The sequence below is a fragment of the Sciurus carolinensis genome, chromosome 11 (genome assembly GCF_902686445.1).
Source record: "Sciurus carolinensis chromosome 11, mSciCar1.2, whole genome shotgun sequence".
NCBI lineage: Eukaryota > Metazoa > Chordata > Mammalia > Rodentia > Sciuridae > Sciurus > Sciurus carolinensis.
Window position 1 is genome coordinate 86119894 of NC_062223.1, and position 21376 is coordinate 86141269.

The window sequence follows — 21376 nt, forward strand, 5'->3', positions numbered from 1 at the left end:
TTGAGGAACGTCTAACTCAGTGGTAATGACCTTAGATTCTAGTCTCTGTTGGGCTTGGGACTGAATCCTAACTCCATTTCTTACTCATACTGACTTTTATCTCTGATTTTTGTGTCTTGATTGACAGGTGATTTAATGTCCAAGCCTCAGCATCCTACTATGTAAAGTGGAATTCACAAGATTCACTGCACAGGGATGTTATTAAATGTGATCAGTTACTTAGTAAATTAAATGTTATAGAGATTAAACATAGAAAAAATTAGTTGTCAATGCATATTGCAAGGTCATAAATTCTTTACTACTGGATGACTGACATCTAGCAATGTAACAACGATAACAACAAAGCAGATGGAAAAAAAAAAGTCCTTGTTAATTTAATGTAAATTGCTCATTGAGACTGGGAAGGTATGTTTTTAATAAGTTTACACAATGATACCAATGAATAATACTTGTGAAAACTGTCACATTAACCAAAGGAAATATTAAGAATAACTATACATGCTGTTTTAACCTTCAAATTAATTTATTAATTCATAACAAGGGTCCTATGAGATCATTACAAAACTTAATCATCATTCCCAGATATGAAACTGAGGTCTAGAGAGGTTAAGTAAGTAGTTCAAGGCCATGTGACCAGCAAGGGGTAGAACCAGGATTTCAAACTTGGATTCAGCCCAGGCCACATGTATCTACTGCACATCTTCCAGTGGTAAAGTCAGGCATAACCCATTCACTCACCAAATTTTCACTGAGTATATATTACATTCCAGATAATATTCCAGGCTGATTAGATATAGAAATGATGATATTTTTATATATAGAATACATTGATGAGGAGATAGACATTAACAAAGTCACCAAATAAATTTTAGATAATAATAAATGCAATTAAACAATGACAAAGCTGTGGATTATGAAAAAGAGTGATGGAAATATTGATATTAACATAAATGGGGTAGACACAGAACATTTTTTTGAGGAGGTAACATTTCAGCAGTGTTTTTTTATTCAAGATTAGTTTATTCAATAAATTATTTTCAAGTATGAATTTAACTAAGAGGTAATTTTCTTAAAAGCAAAAATTATGAACTTGATGAATTTAGTAATAAAAGATTAATAATTTTCCATAGAGCTAACCCTACCTTAATGTTATAAATCACAACTTAATTTTGAATAATTTTTAAAATGTTTTTACAAGTATTTCTCAAGATCTTGTAGACTGCATCATATTTAGAGAAAGTATCAAGCAAGTGGTAAGTTTTTCCTATATGACCAGGGTTTCCTTGACATTTATTTTAATTATAAATATGTTTCACATTTAACTGATTGTTTTATTATTTGTTCAGTATTGAGAAATAGTTGTAAAAACATTTTAAAAATTACTCAAAATTCAGCGGATACTTAAATGATGAAAAGAACAATCCATGTAAAGACCTAAGGAAGATTTTTCCACACAGACAAAACAACAATCATAAAGACCTTTAGGTGGGAAAAGACTGGATATTTTGAGGAAAATCAAGGTCAATGTGGCTAGAATGAAATGTGTGAATATCTGATGGTGAGGATGTGATGTTGGAGAGAGGAGCAGGGATGACTTTGTGTAAGGTTTTGTGGGTGAGGGGAAGAGGTGTGATTCTCAGTTTTTGGAGGATTTTAAGAATAAAAATGATATGACCTGTTTTATATTTTGAAAAATACAACTCTGGTTACTTGGAGGAGCACAGTGTGGTGAGAGTGACGGCTGTTACAGTGGTCCAACCACGGAATGATACAGGGTTGAACTAGGATTAGCAGAGCAGGTGGCAAGATCCGATTGACTATGAAATATATTTTTATGGAAGCTCCAGGAGGACTTGCTGATGATGCAGAGTAAAAACTATAACTAAAGACTTTTAGGATTATATTGAATGGGCAATAAGGAAAATTATAGAACCAATTAGCTAAGATGAGGAATATTAGGGCAGAAGTAGCTTTGGCTCTGAGGGAGAGAGAGTAGGGCCAGGCCTTCTTGATACTTAAGCAGAGATAGAGATACCAGCTGGACAGTTAGTTATACGAATTGAATTTAGTGGGGAGGTCATGGCTTCAGATTTGGGAGCTGTCCATTGATAGATGATATTTAAAGTCATGAATCTGGAGGAGAAGTTGAGAAGTCTGTGCACTGGTTATGTGAAATAATCCAACCTTCACAGGCAGAGCCAGTAAGGAGACTGAAAAAGATCAGACAGTGAGGTAGTAAGAGCACAGGAGTATACTTTGTTCTGGAAGTTGAACAATTAACGTCTTTGATGAAGGAAGCAATGGCAGCTACATTAAATATTCCTGAGAAGTCAGGGTTGAGAACTGATGCTTGAACATAACAAAATGGAACGTGGCATAACTTTGATAGAGAATTTTAAGATATTTGTGGGGGTGAAAATGTGAAGAAGGTTAAAATAAGAAAATAATGTAATAAAGAGGAGTTAATGAATATACATTACTTCCTACAATTTTGTTAAAACAAGGATAATGAGACAATGATAGGGAAACATTGGGTTAATGGCAAATACACACATGTGCATGCACACACACACGTCTATATTGAACATTTTTAGGAAAAAGAAAGAAACTGATATTAAAGAACATAGAAAAAGTATATACAGAAGCAAAATCATTTAATGAACAAGAGATTATAGCATTCAGATCATAAGTGAAGAGTAATTGAAGAGCCTTGGAAAAGAACAATTCCCTCACTGTCCTAAGGAAAATATTCTAGCAGAACTGATGGTAGAAAGTGAGGAGGTTTTCATATGATTGCTTGGATTTTCTCTAGGAAAATGAAGGGAGTTTAACAGTTAAAAGTGAAGATGAGGGAGGAAGGCTTTTTTTCTTTTTTTGGATTTGAAGAGATTATGTGATATTGTTGTCTCAGTGAATAAGAAAGTGTTGCCCCGCACCCCCGCATTTAAAAATTTCCAGGAGTCTTTGAAAATCCACTGAGTACATGCTAAAAATTTTAAAATGAGATAAGCATTTCTCCAGCCTTGTCCAGTTAATCATGTACTGGCATAGAATGAATAAGGTGACCAGTTAACCATGGTATGTTAAATTGGGCTGGAGTTTTGCTGAATGAGCACCAAAAGGAAACAAAAAAGGAAAAAAAAAAGTTAAAAGTACAAGAGAGGAAAAGTTAGAGTAATGGACCACCTATTGCAATATCTGCTGGGTGAGGAGAGAAGGGAGGGCATAAAGAAGCAAGAAAACAAAATGAAAATAGTGAAATTGGTTAGAAGTTCCAATAGGAGTTGAAGAATTTTTGAAGAGGAGGTACAATAAATGACAGGGACAGAGATGAAGTACTGTTCAGAGAAGATGATGCTTGACACAGAGGTTTTGGAAGGGGTGAAGTTAATAGTGACAAGGTTCAGAGTATGACTGTGAAGCTGAGTAAAGGAAGTGAGGAAGGTAAGATGCCAGGCTCAAGTTCAGAAAGCAAGAAGCATCAGAACCCACAATTACCTGACTCCTACTGAATACTCTCTCTCACACCAATGTTCACCCCTAATTATTTTTTGACCTATAAAACCAGGCAACCAAATGATGTTCTACACAAGTTACATATGTGTATAGTGTAGGGTCAGGTGGGGAAAGGTAGAAGAACTGGCTTCACAGGTGAGACCAGTTCAGTTGCACGGGTCCTGCATTTAGATATGCTCTACATTTTCACTTTGCACTGCACCCCAAATATCAGCCAGCCAGTTCTGCAGAGGTTAGTGATTTAGAAGTGCTATTTTTTCACTTGGCATAATTTACCATAAGCTTCACTTTTCTCTATTTAACATGCCATTAACATTTTATCAAAGTCCATAATGGAAGTATTAAGGACCCCATCTGTCAAACACTTAACTTTCAATGTAAATTTCCTTTTAAAACCCCTCACACTCAATAAAAATTAGGTGGAAAATGAGAAATTCACTGACTCCAGAAAGCAAAAAGGCAGTAAATTAAAACGGTGATATAATTTCAAAGTGCAGACCTAGAATTTTAATTCATACTGGAATGGTGGATTAGAGAGATACTTACCTTTTATTTCTTAATATAAATACATTATATGTTTATAAAAAGTGATTTAGGAAATAAAGATAACTAAGAAGAAGAAACTGAAAATCACCCCTAAATTCTTAACAAAATGCAGTCACTTTTACTATTTCAGTGTATATCCTTTCATATTTTATGCAGGTATTTATATATGCATATTGTATATACATAGCTCTGTGCTTATCAGATTATATTTTAAATACCATTTTAAAACTTTATTTTTAAATTTAATAATATAATCTAGATAGACTTCATATCCCTGTAATTAAATGTTTTTCTAAACTATTTAAATATAATTTATTTCTTTTATATGGGTATATAATAACATATTACACACCTTCTCCAGGTTTCACTATTATAAACAATACCAATATGATATGAGCATTCTTTGTGTGTTTGTGCATTCCTATTAATATAATTTGTGGATACAAAATTGTGCCTGTTTTCAAGACTTTTGATTCTTATTTTCAAATTGCTCTTTTAGGACTGCTCTAATTTCTAGGATCGCTGATTGGATATTAGGATCTCTTTATAATTTTTGCCAATTACGAACAAAACCTATTTACTCCCCTTGTCTTTCTTTGGTTCTTAATGAAGGTGAACAGGTTTTTATATTTATTGACTTTCCTTTTATGGAGAATGTCTTGTTAATGTCTTTTGGTCACTTTTTTCCCTTTGGCTTCTATTGTTTTGTAAAATATCTAGATATATTATGCCTGCACCAAGTTTCCCTTAACAGGGCCCTTTGTCAAGGTTCTTCCAGTATATTTGCACAGTTCTGCAAGGTTGCTCTTTTTCCCGAGTGGGGGTGGTTTTAGTATTCAACATTGTTTTTTAAAGCTAAATAAAATATGTACAGTAACTATTCTGATAATATCAATGTCACCTAAATGAGAATATCTTGCAACATATCTTAGAAATGTATGGCCAAAACACTAATAATAAAAATAGTAAGAATAAAGTACTATATAAGCTTGTGGTACATTTCTGTCTTTGCCTTTCATTTCTCTAAATTCAAGCAATGTGATTTGTATACTGAACATTCTGGCTATTTGGTCTGCTGTCTGCTGTCTCATTTCTCTCTACTGAAAGCATTTCACTAATATTCCATTGTGAATCCTGTGGGAAACTTCCAGTTTATAACACACAACTGTATAATTTTGCAAGACAACCAATGAGGGCCTAGAATGTAGAATGCAAAATTAGGGCTTTGAATTAGTTTCTTACCCTCTCCAATGTAATTTCTTCAAATTCATATTCAATTTCTGTCCCATTGACCTGTAAATAGGAAAAAAAGAGAGAGAGAGAGAAGTATTAAATAAAGGTTGAGGAAAAGAAGCAATATTTAAAAAAATTCTGGCTATTAACAAAGCAATTTTTTGGGGGGATTTGTGATTATGCATTTTCATTCAAATAAAATGTAATTCTACCTACTTTAAAATACACAAATGAGACACTACAAAAATAATCAAGGCTTATTGTATCTCTTAGAATTGTGTGATTTTTTTGCAGAGAGGAGGAACAATACAAATTATGAATTTGAGTTCACAAAGAACAAATCATTTAGGGCTAATGATATAATTACAAATGAAATAATTTTGCATATCTTTAAAGATTTAATAAGTGAACACTAAAATATGACCTTAAAAATCAGTGATAATGGCAGCACAATCACATCATTTTTTGGTAATAAATTAGCATTAAAAATGTCTGTGTCATGATTTGGACATTACTACCCTATGTATATATATAACTATATAACTGGTTGGATTCTACATCATGTATAGCCAGGAAAATGAGAAATTATACTCCATTATGTATGATATATCAAAGTGCATTCCACTGTTATGTATAACTAATTAAAACAAAAGTTTTTTAAAAAATGCCTGTTTGCTAATAAATGTCTTTTATTGGTCCAAGCTCAGGTAATTTATTTTCAATAGTCTTTGAATACATTTGTTGGGAATCCTTGGATCATGTAACCATGCCCATGTACTTCAGCAGCAATTAGAGCAAAGTAGAATGTTTTAAAATTCTTAGTGAGAATTTGTTTTAACCATCCAACCAAATCTTGAATTGATTTGAATTTACAGGAAAAAATAACCCATTTAAAATACAGTTAGTCACCTTAGATTTCAACAGATATACATAGAGAATTACGAAGAGTTGCTTTAAGATAAATCTAACAAACATTTTTATCTATTACAGATTTCTTCACAGCCAGGCACACCTCTGAGCAAGAAAATTTTCAAACTGGCTGTTTCCTTTTTCTAATTTGTCTCTTTGGCAACATCATTAGAATTTAGTAACCAAACAGAGAGAATAATAGTTAAGTATAAAAGTAAAATTTTTGGAGGTTCTAACTTCAGTTTAGTTTCCATCTTGGAAGAATGTAAACAAAGTACTTGCAGATTGAAAATTCAATGGAAGTAAGAAATGGACAACCAGAACTTTCACCTAAGCCTGGCAAGGGAGAAGTGTTGAAAGGAAAAAGAGTGAATGAATGAATTTTGTTATCTGACTTACAAACAGGTATTTATTGACTCTCTTGGAAGTAGTAGCATCAACTGAAGGTGTAACTCTAGTTTTATAATCAGTACACATACAGAATGGCAATGTCCTAATGTGTGTCTGCTACTCACTCAGAGCATATTTTTGATTATTCAATTACATGAGTTAATTGGTTAATCACATTTTGCTGTGTTACTACATTATCAAACAGCCCTAAACTAAATTTGATTTTCTGGGCTTCAGTAACATAATGACTCACAGAAAAGACTTGATGATGTCAGAAAGCTTCAGCAGTTTATGGAAGTTTTTGTTCAGCATGTGTAAAAGTAAGAAAAAAAAGACAACAACCCAAAAAACCTACAGCTTCCTGTATATGAGTGTATGCTTGCATCTGAATTTCTTGTTTGCTTTTTATAACCTCCTATTTGATAGGAGGAGGGCACTGAGGGAAGGTTGAATTAATGTGATAGGCTTTCATTTTCTCAGTATGGCTCCATGAAGCTTTTCTTTGCTTCAGTGCTTCTCTAGAAGTCCTTCACATTATTAAAGTGCTTCAAACTGCAGAGAAAAAAACAACTTCAAAGACAGAAAAACAAGTCTCTGATAATAAATATCTAAAGATTCAGGGTGAAAGAAATTCTGCTGGGAGGTGCGTAAGAGAAGAATATTTTAGTGGCATACACTGCATAGTATTGACATCTCTAGGATCATAAATGCTGACTCTTAGATCCTAGCAGCTTAATACATGCATATTCTAATTGGCATTCCAAAATTCTCTAGTACGCCAGGTGAACTATCCCAGGCTTATACGTATTCCAAGGGTCTTTAGTTTTCAACCTAAGAAAATAGTGTCATTTGCTTACTTTTTTCATAAGACTAAATGGCCCCACTGAGCATGTATCCTTTTTAAAAGTAGCATCCCGAGTCTACAACAGGATTTAGTGAAATCATAGAAGAGTGAAAGATTATTAGCATGGGTAAATCAACAGTCCAAATTTAACTGGTGAACAATTAAAACATGAAATCACAAGAGCTAGTGTAGGAGTCCAGAGAAACATTTGAGAGGCTCTGGTGTCTATTCTTTCATCAGTAGGACAGCATGTTCTACATTCTGCCCAGGACTCCTAAGACAAGAAATTCTACAGTGTCTCTTAGCAGAGATTTTAATGGAAAGGATGAGATAGAAGAATTAAGAATACCTACTTTTTAATCAGAAATGCAGAAGTCTGGGAAGTGACATTCATGAACATTTGATGCCTTTTCAAACCAGTGGATTAGCAAAATATTCTTTCAGTAATTTTTCCATATTTATTTACAGAGAGGTTGTTTACTGAGTGATGAAGAACCAAGGAATGAATATCTGCTATAATTAACTTCTTGCCATAATCTTGTGCACCCTCATTCAGGAAAATCAAAATTGTGTTGTGAATGGCTCCCAGTGTTGTCTGGGAGGGAGTATACAGACAATCCAGTTTTTTTGTGAATTTGCCTTGATGGTCTCACTCTAATCCCAATAAACTTTTCCAAATATGACTTCCAAATAATGAAGTTCTCTTCCTGAAAAGAGTACATATGTTTTCTTAACCAATAATACTTACTGTGATACTTAAGCCCCTTGGTAATGTTTTGTGTTCCTGCAGGCTTGGGTCTAAACAGCTGTGTGGTTGGGGTTCCTGTTATTCTAGCTGACTCTAACCATCACTTAGACTCTCCTCTACACTTTGATGAAAAGAAAAATGAGAACCCTGGAATTTTTGTAGACTTAGAGGATCAATACAATAAATGGAATTTCACAGTTTTCCCTGATGAGTTTCTCTTTAAATGCTTGATTTTTCTGAACCTGGTAGTTCTGTGATGACAACTGGTTTGTTTCTATGGTGCACAGAAAATCAAGTGGATACCACATATTGTCCTGTACTATCTAGGACATTAGCCTTCTTGGCACCATATGGTAGCTGGGCAAAGAGAGTGACCCAAAGCTCACAGAAATGAAACTTGGTATTTAAAGTTCTGATTTCAAAAACTTTGAATAATTTACGTATTTTTATCTCCAACCTTTTGTTAATTTTACTGTTTTCCCCCTTCATTTCTATAGTACACACATGCCTGGATGAGATGAATTTGATTCCAAGATGTAATTTCAACTCCTGAAAAGAGGTTTTTCATGAATGATATATGATATCATGTTTTAATGTTATTTAATTTTTAATGTTTTTAAATTAGAATATTAAATAATAATTTCTCTGAAAATTTTTTTTGCTCTTCATCAACTTTGTAGTTTCATTAAAGCCATGATCATAATGAACTCCAGAATGAATAAATGTTTACACACTCCCCATGTCACATAACAAGTTCTGAAACTGGGATATCAAAGCATTGACATCTTTAGACTAAACACAGTACTACCCAACAATTCATGAAATGCCAACAATGGTGATAGATTCTGAGAAGATAAAGATTTTCAGGTATATCCATATTCTCAAGAAACATTGAGCCTTTAAAGAGTCACCAATACACAAATATATTAAGATTTCATAGAAGTGTGATGGCCAATATATAAAATAAGAGGTGGACTACAGCCATAGTCCCTTTATTAACTCAAGCAGGGTCTGTGCAGATCTGTTTACTCTTTGTTGTATGGATTTCATTCCTTAATCAGATAGAATATGATAGATGCTGTACTAATCCTATCCCTACTGTAAGTAATTATTATATGGTAGATAAAAATTATCTCTGAATATCATTGTTTTACCATATTACACTACCAATGGACTCTGGAAATATGGTGATAGTTATGGAGACCAGAGCCTTAGGTTCCCATGGTCTCTTGCCACTTCCACAGCAAAACACAGTCATATACTTTGCTTCATAAATAGTGGCAGCATATAGCACAGGGCCTATCATGTAGCTGCATGATGACTATGATAATGAGTAAACAGATAAACCAATGAACCAATAAATAATTTTGTTAGGTATGGAAATATGATATTCTCAAGGAAGACCCAGGTTGCTAATGGGAATGCAATTTCTATTGGGTCTAAGCCTTTTGTCATTTCTAGTTTATATATCTTTGCCTCTAAGACCAGCTATTTTTAGGAACCCTGACTCGCAGGATTACACTACCATCACAGATCCCAGCAAATCTACACACACACCTGATTGTCTTCCTCTTCCTTAGTACTTTGCCAATATTTATCCTTCTCGTCTATTGGAGGATGTCTTCCAACAAACATATCAGGTTTCACGGCTCCTTATACCTGAATTTTCTATACCTTTTCATAAGCTCTGTAGGTTTGAATGTAGGTTTCAGAAAAAAAAAATACTCAGATTTGAATCTCCTTTCCAATATTTATGTTATATGTGACTGTAGGCTACTTCCTTAATGTCTTAAAATCTGTTTCTTCATGTTTAAAATCATACTAATAATTGTTCTTTCCTCATACAGTTATTTGAGGATTAAATTAGATAATTTATGTAAACTACTTAGCACACGTCTTAAGTGATCAAGAAATTTAACCAAAATCCTGTGCAATTATTTTCTTAGACCCTACTTCATGAAATTCCTGGGAGGAATGAGATTGCACATGCTAATTATCTGACACATAATAAGTCTTCAAAAGGGAGCTATCATTATTAGTTCTGGATAACAAATCTGTCAAGGTTAGAAGATTTATTTGCTCAAATAGTGAATTTTTGCTAAATTCACCTAATTATATGAAACATCAATAAGAAAACAAACTTCTGTCAACTGCAAAATTCACTAAAAAACTCTAACACAACCATCTGTTTCTTGATCTCATCTAAGATGCAACACTCTGTGGACAGAAATCACTGTAGCTTTTCTTCTCAAATCTGGTCACTGTGGCTTTCATCATAATATTATATTAACTGAATATTCTCCCAGTTTTATGTCTACTCACTCTTGCATTTTCCTTTTAGTAGTCTCTTGCTCAGAACCGACTTATGTATTTCTCTGCTACGGGTGCTCACTTCCCTGGATGCTCTCATGACATTCCCTACATCACCATCTTAAAGACAGCATAGTCTGATCTTCTTCATTTTTGTATTCCTGTAGCTTCTGGCACCATACTTTGTTCATAGTCAGTTTCCAAAAAAAATATTTAAAACCAAATAACCTGAGTTGTCCTTAACTCTTATAAACGTTTATATTACTATAAGAGCCCCTAACAGCTGCTGTCCTTTCTTATGAAATAGGGCTTGAATGAATCCCTCTTTCAGGAAAATGTTTACCCATATTTACTGGTAATTACTTATTTAAATGCTAAATAAATGAATGAAAACATTAACAATTATTGAGCCTCTACTTAATGATCAGCCTTATCAGTATAAAGGTAAGCAAGATACGATCCTGCCTTGCAAGAACTCAGTCTAGCAGAGAAAGAGGGACAAATGATTGGAAGCATGGAACAAAGCAATATGGGTGCTGAGGTAGGTGCCTGCAGACAGCCGAGGTGATACAGGGGAGGTAACAGGTGTTTCCACCTGGAACAAGTCAAAAAAGAAAAAAGGCTTCATGGAGGAGGTTGGGTGAGCTGAATGTGTTTGTGGACAGGCGTACTTTCTACTGAAAAATCCACTGCAAACCTTAATATTACCGATGGTAGTTATCTAACCTATGAACTTCTCTGCTGTGTCCCTTCTCTTTAATCTATAAGGTTCCCCAGCAGAGAGGAAACTAAATGGCAGTATCATGCCCTCTCCTTGGTTCCACTCATTAGCTTCTTCCTCATTTGTACACTTCAAAGATCTAAGGTTTCTGGAATAAAGGTGCCTTATTTTTCATCGAAGAGGAAAAAAAGGGAAAGGGCATTTTTGCTCTACCTCAATTCAAAAGAAAGAACAAACAGAGAAGGCTAATATTCAATTAAGGTTCACTATCTTCATCTTTTAATCATATTTATACTTTAAGAAAAACAAAACAAAACAAAACAAAAAAAACTCTGCTGAATGGCAAAAAAACCAATCAAGTGCTGAAAAAGTACAAAACAATCCACCAGCATGGAAGCTCTTTTCAGGACAAAAGCATCATTAAACAAAGCTTGGCTGTGCAGACCCAGTGGTGCATGCCTGTAATCCCACTCAGGAGACTGAGACAGGAAGATCCCAAGTTTGAGGTAAACCTGGGCAACTTAATGAGACCTATCACAAAAGGCCTGGGATGTAGCTCAGTTGTAGAGTCTAGCATGCACAATGCCCTGGGTTTGATGCTCAGCACCAGCTCCCCTAAAACAAGATGAAACAAAGACAGGTGTTTTGCATGCATACAATTAAACTGTCCATCACATTCTTTAACTAATGACCTTTCTCACTGCATAAAAACTTTCCCTCTGTCAAAGTTAAGAGGCATTATCAAAAGCTTAGATTCTGAAGTCAAAATACCTGAGTTTCATACCAGTTCTGTCACTCAGAAGCAGTTAGAATTTATCTTTCTCATGCAGTATATACATTTGTGTTTCAATAGTAACCATTTAAACAGTTATAAACAAAAGGTTTCCTGTTTAAGCTCTGTAGAGCATCTGCTTTATCTAAGGTATGCATCTAGTTACTGTATGAGTACAATTCAGTTGCAATGATACTGGTTTAAAAATAGGCAAAATTCTAAGAAGTTAATCCCAGTTCACATTTCTTACTTTTAATGAACACACAAAACTATAAAAACTATTATTGATATTCTTAGTTAAGATTCTAATTTTGGTAAGAATACTATTCCTATTATTCACATGAATGTGTTCTACCAGTAAACTATGATTTTTAAGTTAAAACTTCTAATCCTAATTAAACTTCTGAGCTCAGTGAACTGCTAAATTATAGCTTCCACTAAATAAAGAAAAAAAAATCACTATTCTGTATTCTCTTCTACTTTGGAACAATTTTTCTTTTTCTTTCTTTTAATTTTTTCTGCCTTTGTTAAGTCTTTATAACACATGGAACTTGAGGTCTAAAAAAGAAAAAAAGAAATTATTATGTTTTAAAATTTTAATTAGAAACCATAGGTTTCTTTTATTAATTATGTAGTTTTTCTCCCTGTAAAGTCATGACAAAAACTTCTCAGTATTTATATCAGGAGAAATTAATGAAAATGACTTAGAGTTGTATGTATAAAAGAAAGTCTTTATATATGCAAAGTTGTCTTGATTAAAGCTTTTTGTAATGAAGGGGAAAATCTAGTTACTTAATGTGCCCATTACTGGTTTGCCTCTGGTTTAGAAATGGTGCATTTCATCCCAGCTTTTCCTCTTGCTTTGCATTGTGTGCAGAATGGAGGAATAAACAGGTGTATTCACTTGACTCCAGCCTGATGCAGTCTGTTTTGTTCTTTGGGTTTAAATATTTCATGAGTTTGAACATGTTCTCTGAGAGCACTAAATGGTGTTAAGAACACAATTGACCAATGCTTTTAAAGACATCATGATAAAGGTTTTGTACCATCCAGTCCCCTTATTCACCTTACCACCCCACTATGAAATCACTTGATCAGATAAATGTCCTAATGAATCAATAGCTCAAAACACAGAGCCAAAAGAATAAAACAAAACTGAGTGCTGAACTGTAAGATGAGACTTCACAAATGTGATGATGCAAACAGCCACAAATATCTTCTCTTCCATTTGGGTATCTAAATACTATAATATAAGGCAGAATATCAGTGTCCTCCACTGCTTCCTTATCCCTACTGTCTCCTTAATCACCTGCAATCTGGTTTGTGTTCCACTACCATATGAAAGCTAAGCCCAAAGAATCTGCCAAGACCTTTTCACCACTTAGATACAATCATCTTTTCCCAATCTTCCTCTTCCTTGGTTTTCATGCAGATTGGTCACTCTGGCATGACCACCACTTGACATTTCTTTTCTTTTTATTATGTGGTCTGAACTTGCTGGTCTCCTCTCTACTGCTCTATCCACTGCATTTGTGTGCAATTTCTTCACCTGCCAGAATGAGCATTCACAAACCTCTACCACTTAATGTTTTATAATCTTTAAGTTTTCATCCCACCCACTGTTTTTTTTTTTTTTTTCTGAAAATGCTCTCATATCACCCTAACCTCAATGCAGCAAAACCAGAACTGACCATCTAGCCTACTTGTAAGCACAATTTCCCTCAGTCTATTTTATATCTCTGTTAAGGAAATCCTCTTTTCCATATACATCCTTTACATTTGGAATCATTAGCTACCATCCTATTTCACACCCAAACTATCACTTTCTTTAAGACCATTGATAACAAACTTCTAGAAATATTTTGGCCTATATTTATATATTTCTATTATCTGTTAAGGTTTATCTTCCTAAAAAGTAGTGTTTTCATTGTGCAATTCTGTTGCTCAAGAAACTTCAAGTAATTTTTCTCTATCCCTAAACAAGAATTCCAGACAATCATCCCTCAGCTATCTCTGACCTACTTCAAGCAACATATTCCATTTCCTGTATTCAAACACATGCTCTAGGCAAATAATTGTGCTAAACTTAGATCAAATACCTCCTTCCGTTGGTATCTTTACTAATGTCATAGTCTCCTTGAAATGTATTTACTCAATCTATGCTTATTAAAATTCTAATTTAGAAATGTATTTTGCAAGTTTTTAAATTTGTGCATAGTAATTATACAGAATGGTGGGTTTAACTATAGCATATTCATACATGAACATAATATAATTTGAATAATTTTACTCCCCATCACTTCCCCTTGCCCTCCCTGCCTCTCTCCTAGCCCCCTTTTCCCACCCAAATGGCCTCTCTTCTATTTTCATAAGAATCCCCCTTTTTTCCTATATCTTCTCTTTAACTTCCATATATGCAAGAAGATATTGAACACTCATTTTTCTGAGTCTTGCTTATTTCACTTAATATGATGCTCTCTAGTTCCATCCATTAGAAAATTGCCTTTGAAGTCCTAGAATTTCCCATGTACTTGGTTAGATCCTAGGATATGGTAGTAAGAAAAACAAGGTCTCTATCTTCATGGAGCTGAATTTTATTAGCGGGGAGAAAACTTCCATTTCTATCAGCCAAAGATTGTCTCTGCCATAAAATCAAAAAGATTTTTCTTACAAATTTCTTGAGAATCATCAGTCTATTCTCTATTCTCAGAAAAATATGCCAATAAAAATAATAGTTATTATTATGAAAACAGTGATTATTACAAATAGTTACTACTAACAGTGATTATTATTACTGCTTTAGTATCACTACTAATACTACTATTACTCTTACTACTACTACTACTACTGGGTTTTGACAAGTACATGAACTACATGTTGGACACTAACATGAATTAATCTAATAATTACAATAATCCTGAGAGCTTGGCATTAATAAATGAATGCTAATTTCACTATGGAAGAAGCCTAGTTTCTTTGTTAAGCAGTTTCTCCAAGGTGGCACAGCTATAAGCAACACAAAACTAATACTATCTTGTTCATTCTTCTCCTAACTTAGTAATGGAAAATAAATGCTCAAGTCAAATTTTTTGAAACAAAATTAACAACCCAGTATATGTAGGGAGGGAGGAAGGAGTGGAAATACCCAGTGTTTGAATCTAATGTCTGATATGAAAGGACTGATCTTTCCTTATGTTCATATAGAAAAGCACCACTCTTACTGTGCTTGTGGTCTTCCTCATGGTCAACTTCTTGTATTGAGTGTTATCTTCCCTGATGTACTGTCTTCTTGCTCAGATGAGGCACTATTAAATTTTTGTTCCTCTTATGGCACCTATTACAATGATTTATTCCTCACAATAGCCACTTTATAAATAGCTATTGAAGAAGTAAATCAATTGGACCTTATGTTAAGGGATCCTTATTTGCTATAATCTTGAAAACTCCTTTATGTTTAAAAGCCTTACTAACTATTGTCACTTTCTAAAGAAGTGAACTACCTTAATTTCTCTCTAATCATTTTACTTCAAATCTTGCTCATAATAAGCTGTCTCATTTTTCATCTGAATATAGGTCACACTTTCAGCAGCTTTCAAGATCAATACATCAGTCAACAAAAATGTATTTACTAAGTGACTATCCTACCTTCTTTACTAATTCACATAATCTCTTTTTATTTTATTTTAAAAGCACATCCCTACCTTCATAAGATTAGAAAAGAACCACAGAGTCACATTTCCCTGCTCATTCATCTAAAAATGTGTGATTCAGAAAAAAAAAAAAGCTTTGGGCTGCTTGTTACAAAAAAGGTCACATCAATATTTATGGACCAATACTAAAGGAAAACATTCTGCTACTTTATTTTGTTTCATCTTTCTTTAACTACCCAAGGATAATGACAGGCTGATTAATGCCCTTTTGTCCCCCATCTACTGTCCTGCCTAGCTGATAAAATATAAGAATTTTAAGGTTTCAGGTTATTCATATGTAACTTTTATAGATTATGTTAGCAATAGTATTTCTCATTTATACACCTCTTCCACACACATTGGGCTGGGGATATAGCTCAGCTGGTTGAGTGCTTGCCTTGCAAGCACAAGGCCCTGGGTTCAAATCCCTAGTACTGCAAAAAAAAAAAAAAAAAAAAAAAGTCCACATACATTAATGAATTTGTTCCTCATAACAAACTTATATGGATAGATATTACTATTATCTCAATTTTATAGATGAGTAAACAGATCACAAAGGTTAAATGATTTGCTCAAAACTGCCTAGATAGTAAATTTGGGAACTTTGATATGAATCTAGGTCTCTTAGGCTCTGAATGTAGAGTTGTTTCTACTGAAGTATAATGTGCATATATATATATATATATATATAGGTTATCTTCTAAAAGTGAGATAATCTTTAAATCACATGAAATTGTTGATCTGTTACTGTTTTTGACTTACAAAATGGAAATTCGATATGGTCCCACCTTATAGTAAAATAACAACTTAATGTGGTGGTTGAGAACTAGGAATCTGAAATCAGACTGCTTAGGTTTACCACTTGATTCTTCTACTCTCTACCTTTGAGTGAGTTACTTAAACTAAATGAACCTTGACATCATTATTTACAAAATGGGTAACAATCATACTTATCTCATTGAGTTGTTTAAGGATTTAATGGCATAAATTAAGCTCTAGAACTTAACATATAATGATCCTTCAAAAATATTAATTGCATACTTGGGGGACTAGAGCTAGGGCTTTGGATTCAATCAGATGTAGCAGCTAATCCTAAATTGGATACTCACTAGCTTTGTGACTTTAGAGAAACCAGTCAACCTCAGCTCCTCCTCAAGAAGATAAAAATGGAGCTAAAAACACTCTCATAGAGTTTTGGGTAAATAATTTAGTGAATTAGCATAAATTAAAAGAATTAACTATGTGGAACAATAACCTTCCATGTGATAGGTACTGTTATTAAACTATTTATTATCAATACAGAAAGATGAAGTTAGACTCTCATAAAATCACACCCTAAAGAATAACTTCAAACTGAACAGAACTGTAAAAAATAACTATTTTTGGATTTGGAAACTGACCAAAGGAATATAGCAAGTTAAAAAAAAAAAAAATTTACTCAAGAGAAACTTCTGAGCCTCTGTTAACCACAGTGGGAGTCTGTGGTCTAGCCTGGGGTTTCTTCTATGCATCCTTCCCTCTCTGCACCTACCCCACCTCCACTACTAAATTCTGTGGGTGCAATAGTTGGATCAGGGCAGGAAAAGCAATGAAAATCAGCAGCTTCACTGCCTGAGGAGAACACTTCATTTGCAGAAGAATGAGGAAAAACTCATGCTCAGTTATTGGAAACAATGGTAATTTCAATGGAAACAATCAGGGAAAGAGAAAATTAAAGTAGCCTAAGGTTATAAGACTGGTCAGTGTAATGAAAGACAGTCCAGACTAGTCATAAATTTAACAGGGAAATTTGAGGAATTAGAGAGTCATGCAGATCTTGAGAGTGCCTACCTATCTTTGCTAAACTGGAAGGTTGAGTGTGTGTGCAAGGTCACACATCAGGAGCCAGGAGAAGGTCCTAGCCATCAACACATCCCTGGTTCAATGTGAGGCCTTGAACATGCACACAAGCAATATGAAAAGACTTTCCAGAAAACAAAATTTTCTGGCAGAGTTGTAAACTTCTTTAATTTGAATATATGTCTTGATCCTCACATAAATCCATTGGTGAAATACAGAGGGCTTATTGATTCAAACAGTTTAAGTATAACTTCTCACAAAGCACTGGCTCCCACTGAGATGTAGGGGAAGACAGACTTCCAAAACTATTAAAGGAGGAAGAGAAAGAAGAGAAAGAAGGAAAGAAAGGAAATGGAGGAAGGGAGAGAGAAAAACATCAGATGAGAGATACAAGCAGCTACACACTACTGCAGGCAGGACAGACTATAGATCCAGCCCATTCATATGTTAAAACAACAACAGTAACAATCTAGGGTTGGAGGTAAGAGGAAAGGGTAAATAAGAATCCATAGTTGCTCCTACATAGCCTTATACCTCATATCTCTAATTCTCAAGGAAAAAACACATAAGGGATGCAAAAAAAGGAAAGTATACATATGAAAGTAAGAGGTAAGAGGAGCTGTTTCTGAGGCATTCCAGTTGTTGAAATTAGCTGAAAAAAATTCAGAGTGGCTACAAATATGTGCAAAGAACTAAAGAAAACAGTTTTTTAATATTAAAGTTAAGGGTTGGGGATGTATCTCAGTGGTAGGGTGCTTGCCTAGCATGTGTGAGGCACTGCATTAGATCCCCAGCACGGTACAAAAATAAAATTAAAATATACTTAAATATCACAACAATGATCCCAAATGGAGAACATTAATAAGTAAGCATAAGTTACAAAATAAAATCTCTTGAAAATTCTGGTGCTATAAGCTACAATTGAGTCCCTGGTGCAGCATGTAAAGAACACAACTCTGTGTTAAGTAAAAAGCTAAACATACTGAAGAATCAACAACTCTTCATCATCAGGTAAGTAAAGTTACAAGGCCTATCACATCTTCCAAAACCAGAGAGACACAGAGAGGTAGATACAGATAATCATAAATGACTGCGGCAAAAACTATGAGCAAGCACCTTTATGAGAAGTAGAGCCAAAGAAGAAAACTTGGACCTTATTTGATGAATTACTAGAGGCTCAATGTGGACAACTCTGAGATTTAAAAACTCCAAGGGAATCCAAGCATAGGATTCCCACACTTTCATGAGTTTTACCACTGGAATTTCTACTAGGTCTTCACAGAGAATGTTGGAGAAAATCCCCTAGTGCTTCTGTCATGGAAATGAGAAAAGGAAACACTTTGAAATGAAATGAAACATTCTGTTCTTCATATGACCTGTCCACAGGAGAAATTGTTACCAGAATCTAAACTGCTAGGTTTTTATCAGATCCTAAACTACCTGGAAGAAGGGAAAACCCAACGTCAGACCATATTAACCATCCTGTACTACCCAAATTTGGGGAGGGAACAATTAAGAAATACTAGAGAAATTCACTAGAGAAACATAAGCTCACCAAAAGGCTAAAACTTGATCACAGGAGAATAGCATGATTTTCTTTTCCAATATATTACCACTACATTACTAAAGATCTATTTAATGCAGCTCTATCCAGTATATCATGCCTTCCTTTCAACAAAGAATTATAAAGTATACTAAAAGGTAAGAATAACACAAGAGACAGATACTACACAAGACTCAGAACCAGAGTCAGATATGGCAGGAAAGCTGAAATAAATAATATACTAAGGGTTTAATAGGGAAAACTAGCAACAAGAAAGGAGAGAGGAATAATGTAAGCAAAGATAGAAATTCTAGGAAAGAATAAAAAAAAGAATTCTAAAGAGTTGCAAAAAACTATAAATGAGTCAAGAATGCTTTTGATAGGCCCATTAGTAGACTGCACACAATTGAGGAAAGAATATCTGAATTTGGAGTTATAATAATGAAAAACTACACAACTAAAAAGCAAGGAGAAAAGATTGAGAAAAATACCAAGACATACCCAAGAACTGTGGGACAATAAAAAAAAAGAAAAAGAAAAAAAAAGTATAACATAAATATAATTGAATTCTTGAAGAAAAAGAAACAGAGAGAAACTGAAACAATATTTGAAACAATACTGAGAATTTCACCTGAAACGGTATCTGTCACCAAAACAAAAATCCAAGTATTCAAGAATCTTAGAGAACACCATGCAGCACAAATGCCAAAACAGACAACAAAACTCACAAAAACATGATGTGTAGGTATATCATATTTAAACTTTAGAAAAATTTTCTAAAACTATGAAAGAGTTTCAATGGCTAGAGCCAGCTGGTATGGAGGAACCTTACCTACTAAGGAGCAAAAATAAGACTAAAAAATGGACTTTTCAGAAACCATGCAAATGAGAGGTTGTAATAGCATATTTACTATATTCAGATTAAAAAACACCAATCTAGAAAATTATAAAATTTTCTTAAAAAATGAAAGAGAGAAAGAAAAATAATTGAGGAATTTTTATAGCAAAATTAAACTTTTGGGGATTAGAAAACTCACATATGTTTGAACAGATCTACTAGAGAAAAGAAGATCATTGATGAAGGAAAAAAGAGAAAATAAATGTTAAAACATTTTTAATCTTAATTTAATAAAGTGTTCAATAATAGAAAAAATATATATGATTATGTGTGTGTATATATGTTTGTGTGCACTTATACATAAGTAAAATGAATGACAGTAATAATACTAGTGACTGGAGGGAGAAATTGGAAATATTTGATTATTATATATTTCCACTACTTGTAAAGTAGTACAGTGTTAATTGAAAGTTGATTTGAATTAACTGTAAATGCACAGTGCAAATTCTATGGCAACCACTGGAAAATTGAAACAAGTATAATTGCTATGTTAATAAAGAAGAGAAAATTGAATTGAATAAAATTTTTAAATTATTAAAAAAGCAGAAAAAGTGTGGGAGATCAAAATAGGAACAAAGGACAAAAATAATAATTAAATGATAATGACAAGTATGGTCACTATTAATTGAACTATATCAATAATTTTGAATGTCAATAGTATTATCAGTTAAAAGATATGTTCAGAATGAATTAAAAAATAAAACACAACTATATATTTTCTCTAAGAAAAACACTTTAAAAAATATAAAATCACATATAAGTAAAAGTTAATGAATAAAGAAAGATGCACCATGTTAACAATAATCAAAAGAAAACAGTAGTACCTATGTTGATTTCAGACAAAGCAGATACCAGAGCATGGAAAATTGCCATGGGTAAAGATTGGCATTACATAAAATGATAGGGGAGGGGTCAATATTCCAAAAGGAAACGTGTGTGTGGACTTAACTGGAGAATGGTAAAATACATGAGACAAGAACTGATAGAACTACAAAAATAAATAAATGAACTGCAAAGAGAAATAATGAATCCACTACTACAGTGAGAGTCTTGAAGAACCTCTAGCAAAAGTGGACAGATCCAGCAGTCATAAAATCAGTATGGATATAGCTGAATTCAAGAGCCAGCAATCAACTGTCTACAATGGATATCTACAGACTACTTCATTCAACACATTCTTCTCAAACTCACCTGGAACATTCACCTTGTTCCATATTCCTGTTCCTGTTATTACAGGAACATTCTGGGCCATAATGTACACCTAAACAAGCTAACAGAACAGAAACCATACTATGTCTGCTGTTGAACCATATTTGGAAGACAGAAATCAATGACAGAAAGATAGATGAAAAGTTCAAAATACTTAAGGATTCAACAACATGCTTTCAGTGACAAATGGATCAAAGGAGAAATTTTAA

At 33.7% G+C, this 21376-nt stretch overlaps 1 protein-coding gene across 15 annotated transcripts in view; it reads right to left on the minus strand.

Annotated features, from left to right (window-relative positions):
* Positions 1–21376, minus strand: part of Dlg2 (discs large MAGUK scaffold protein 2) — a 2079243-nt gene that overhangs the window by 675113 nt on the left and 1382754 nt on the right. For all 15 annotated transcript variants that reach the window (XM_047516979.1, XM_047516993.1, XM_047516982.1 and 12 more), the window contains one exon: positions 5305–5355. In XM_047516979.1, coding sequence (XP_047372935.1) covers positions 5305–5355 — 51 coding nt within the window. The remainder of the gene's footprint in view (positions 1–5304; positions 5356–21376) is intronic.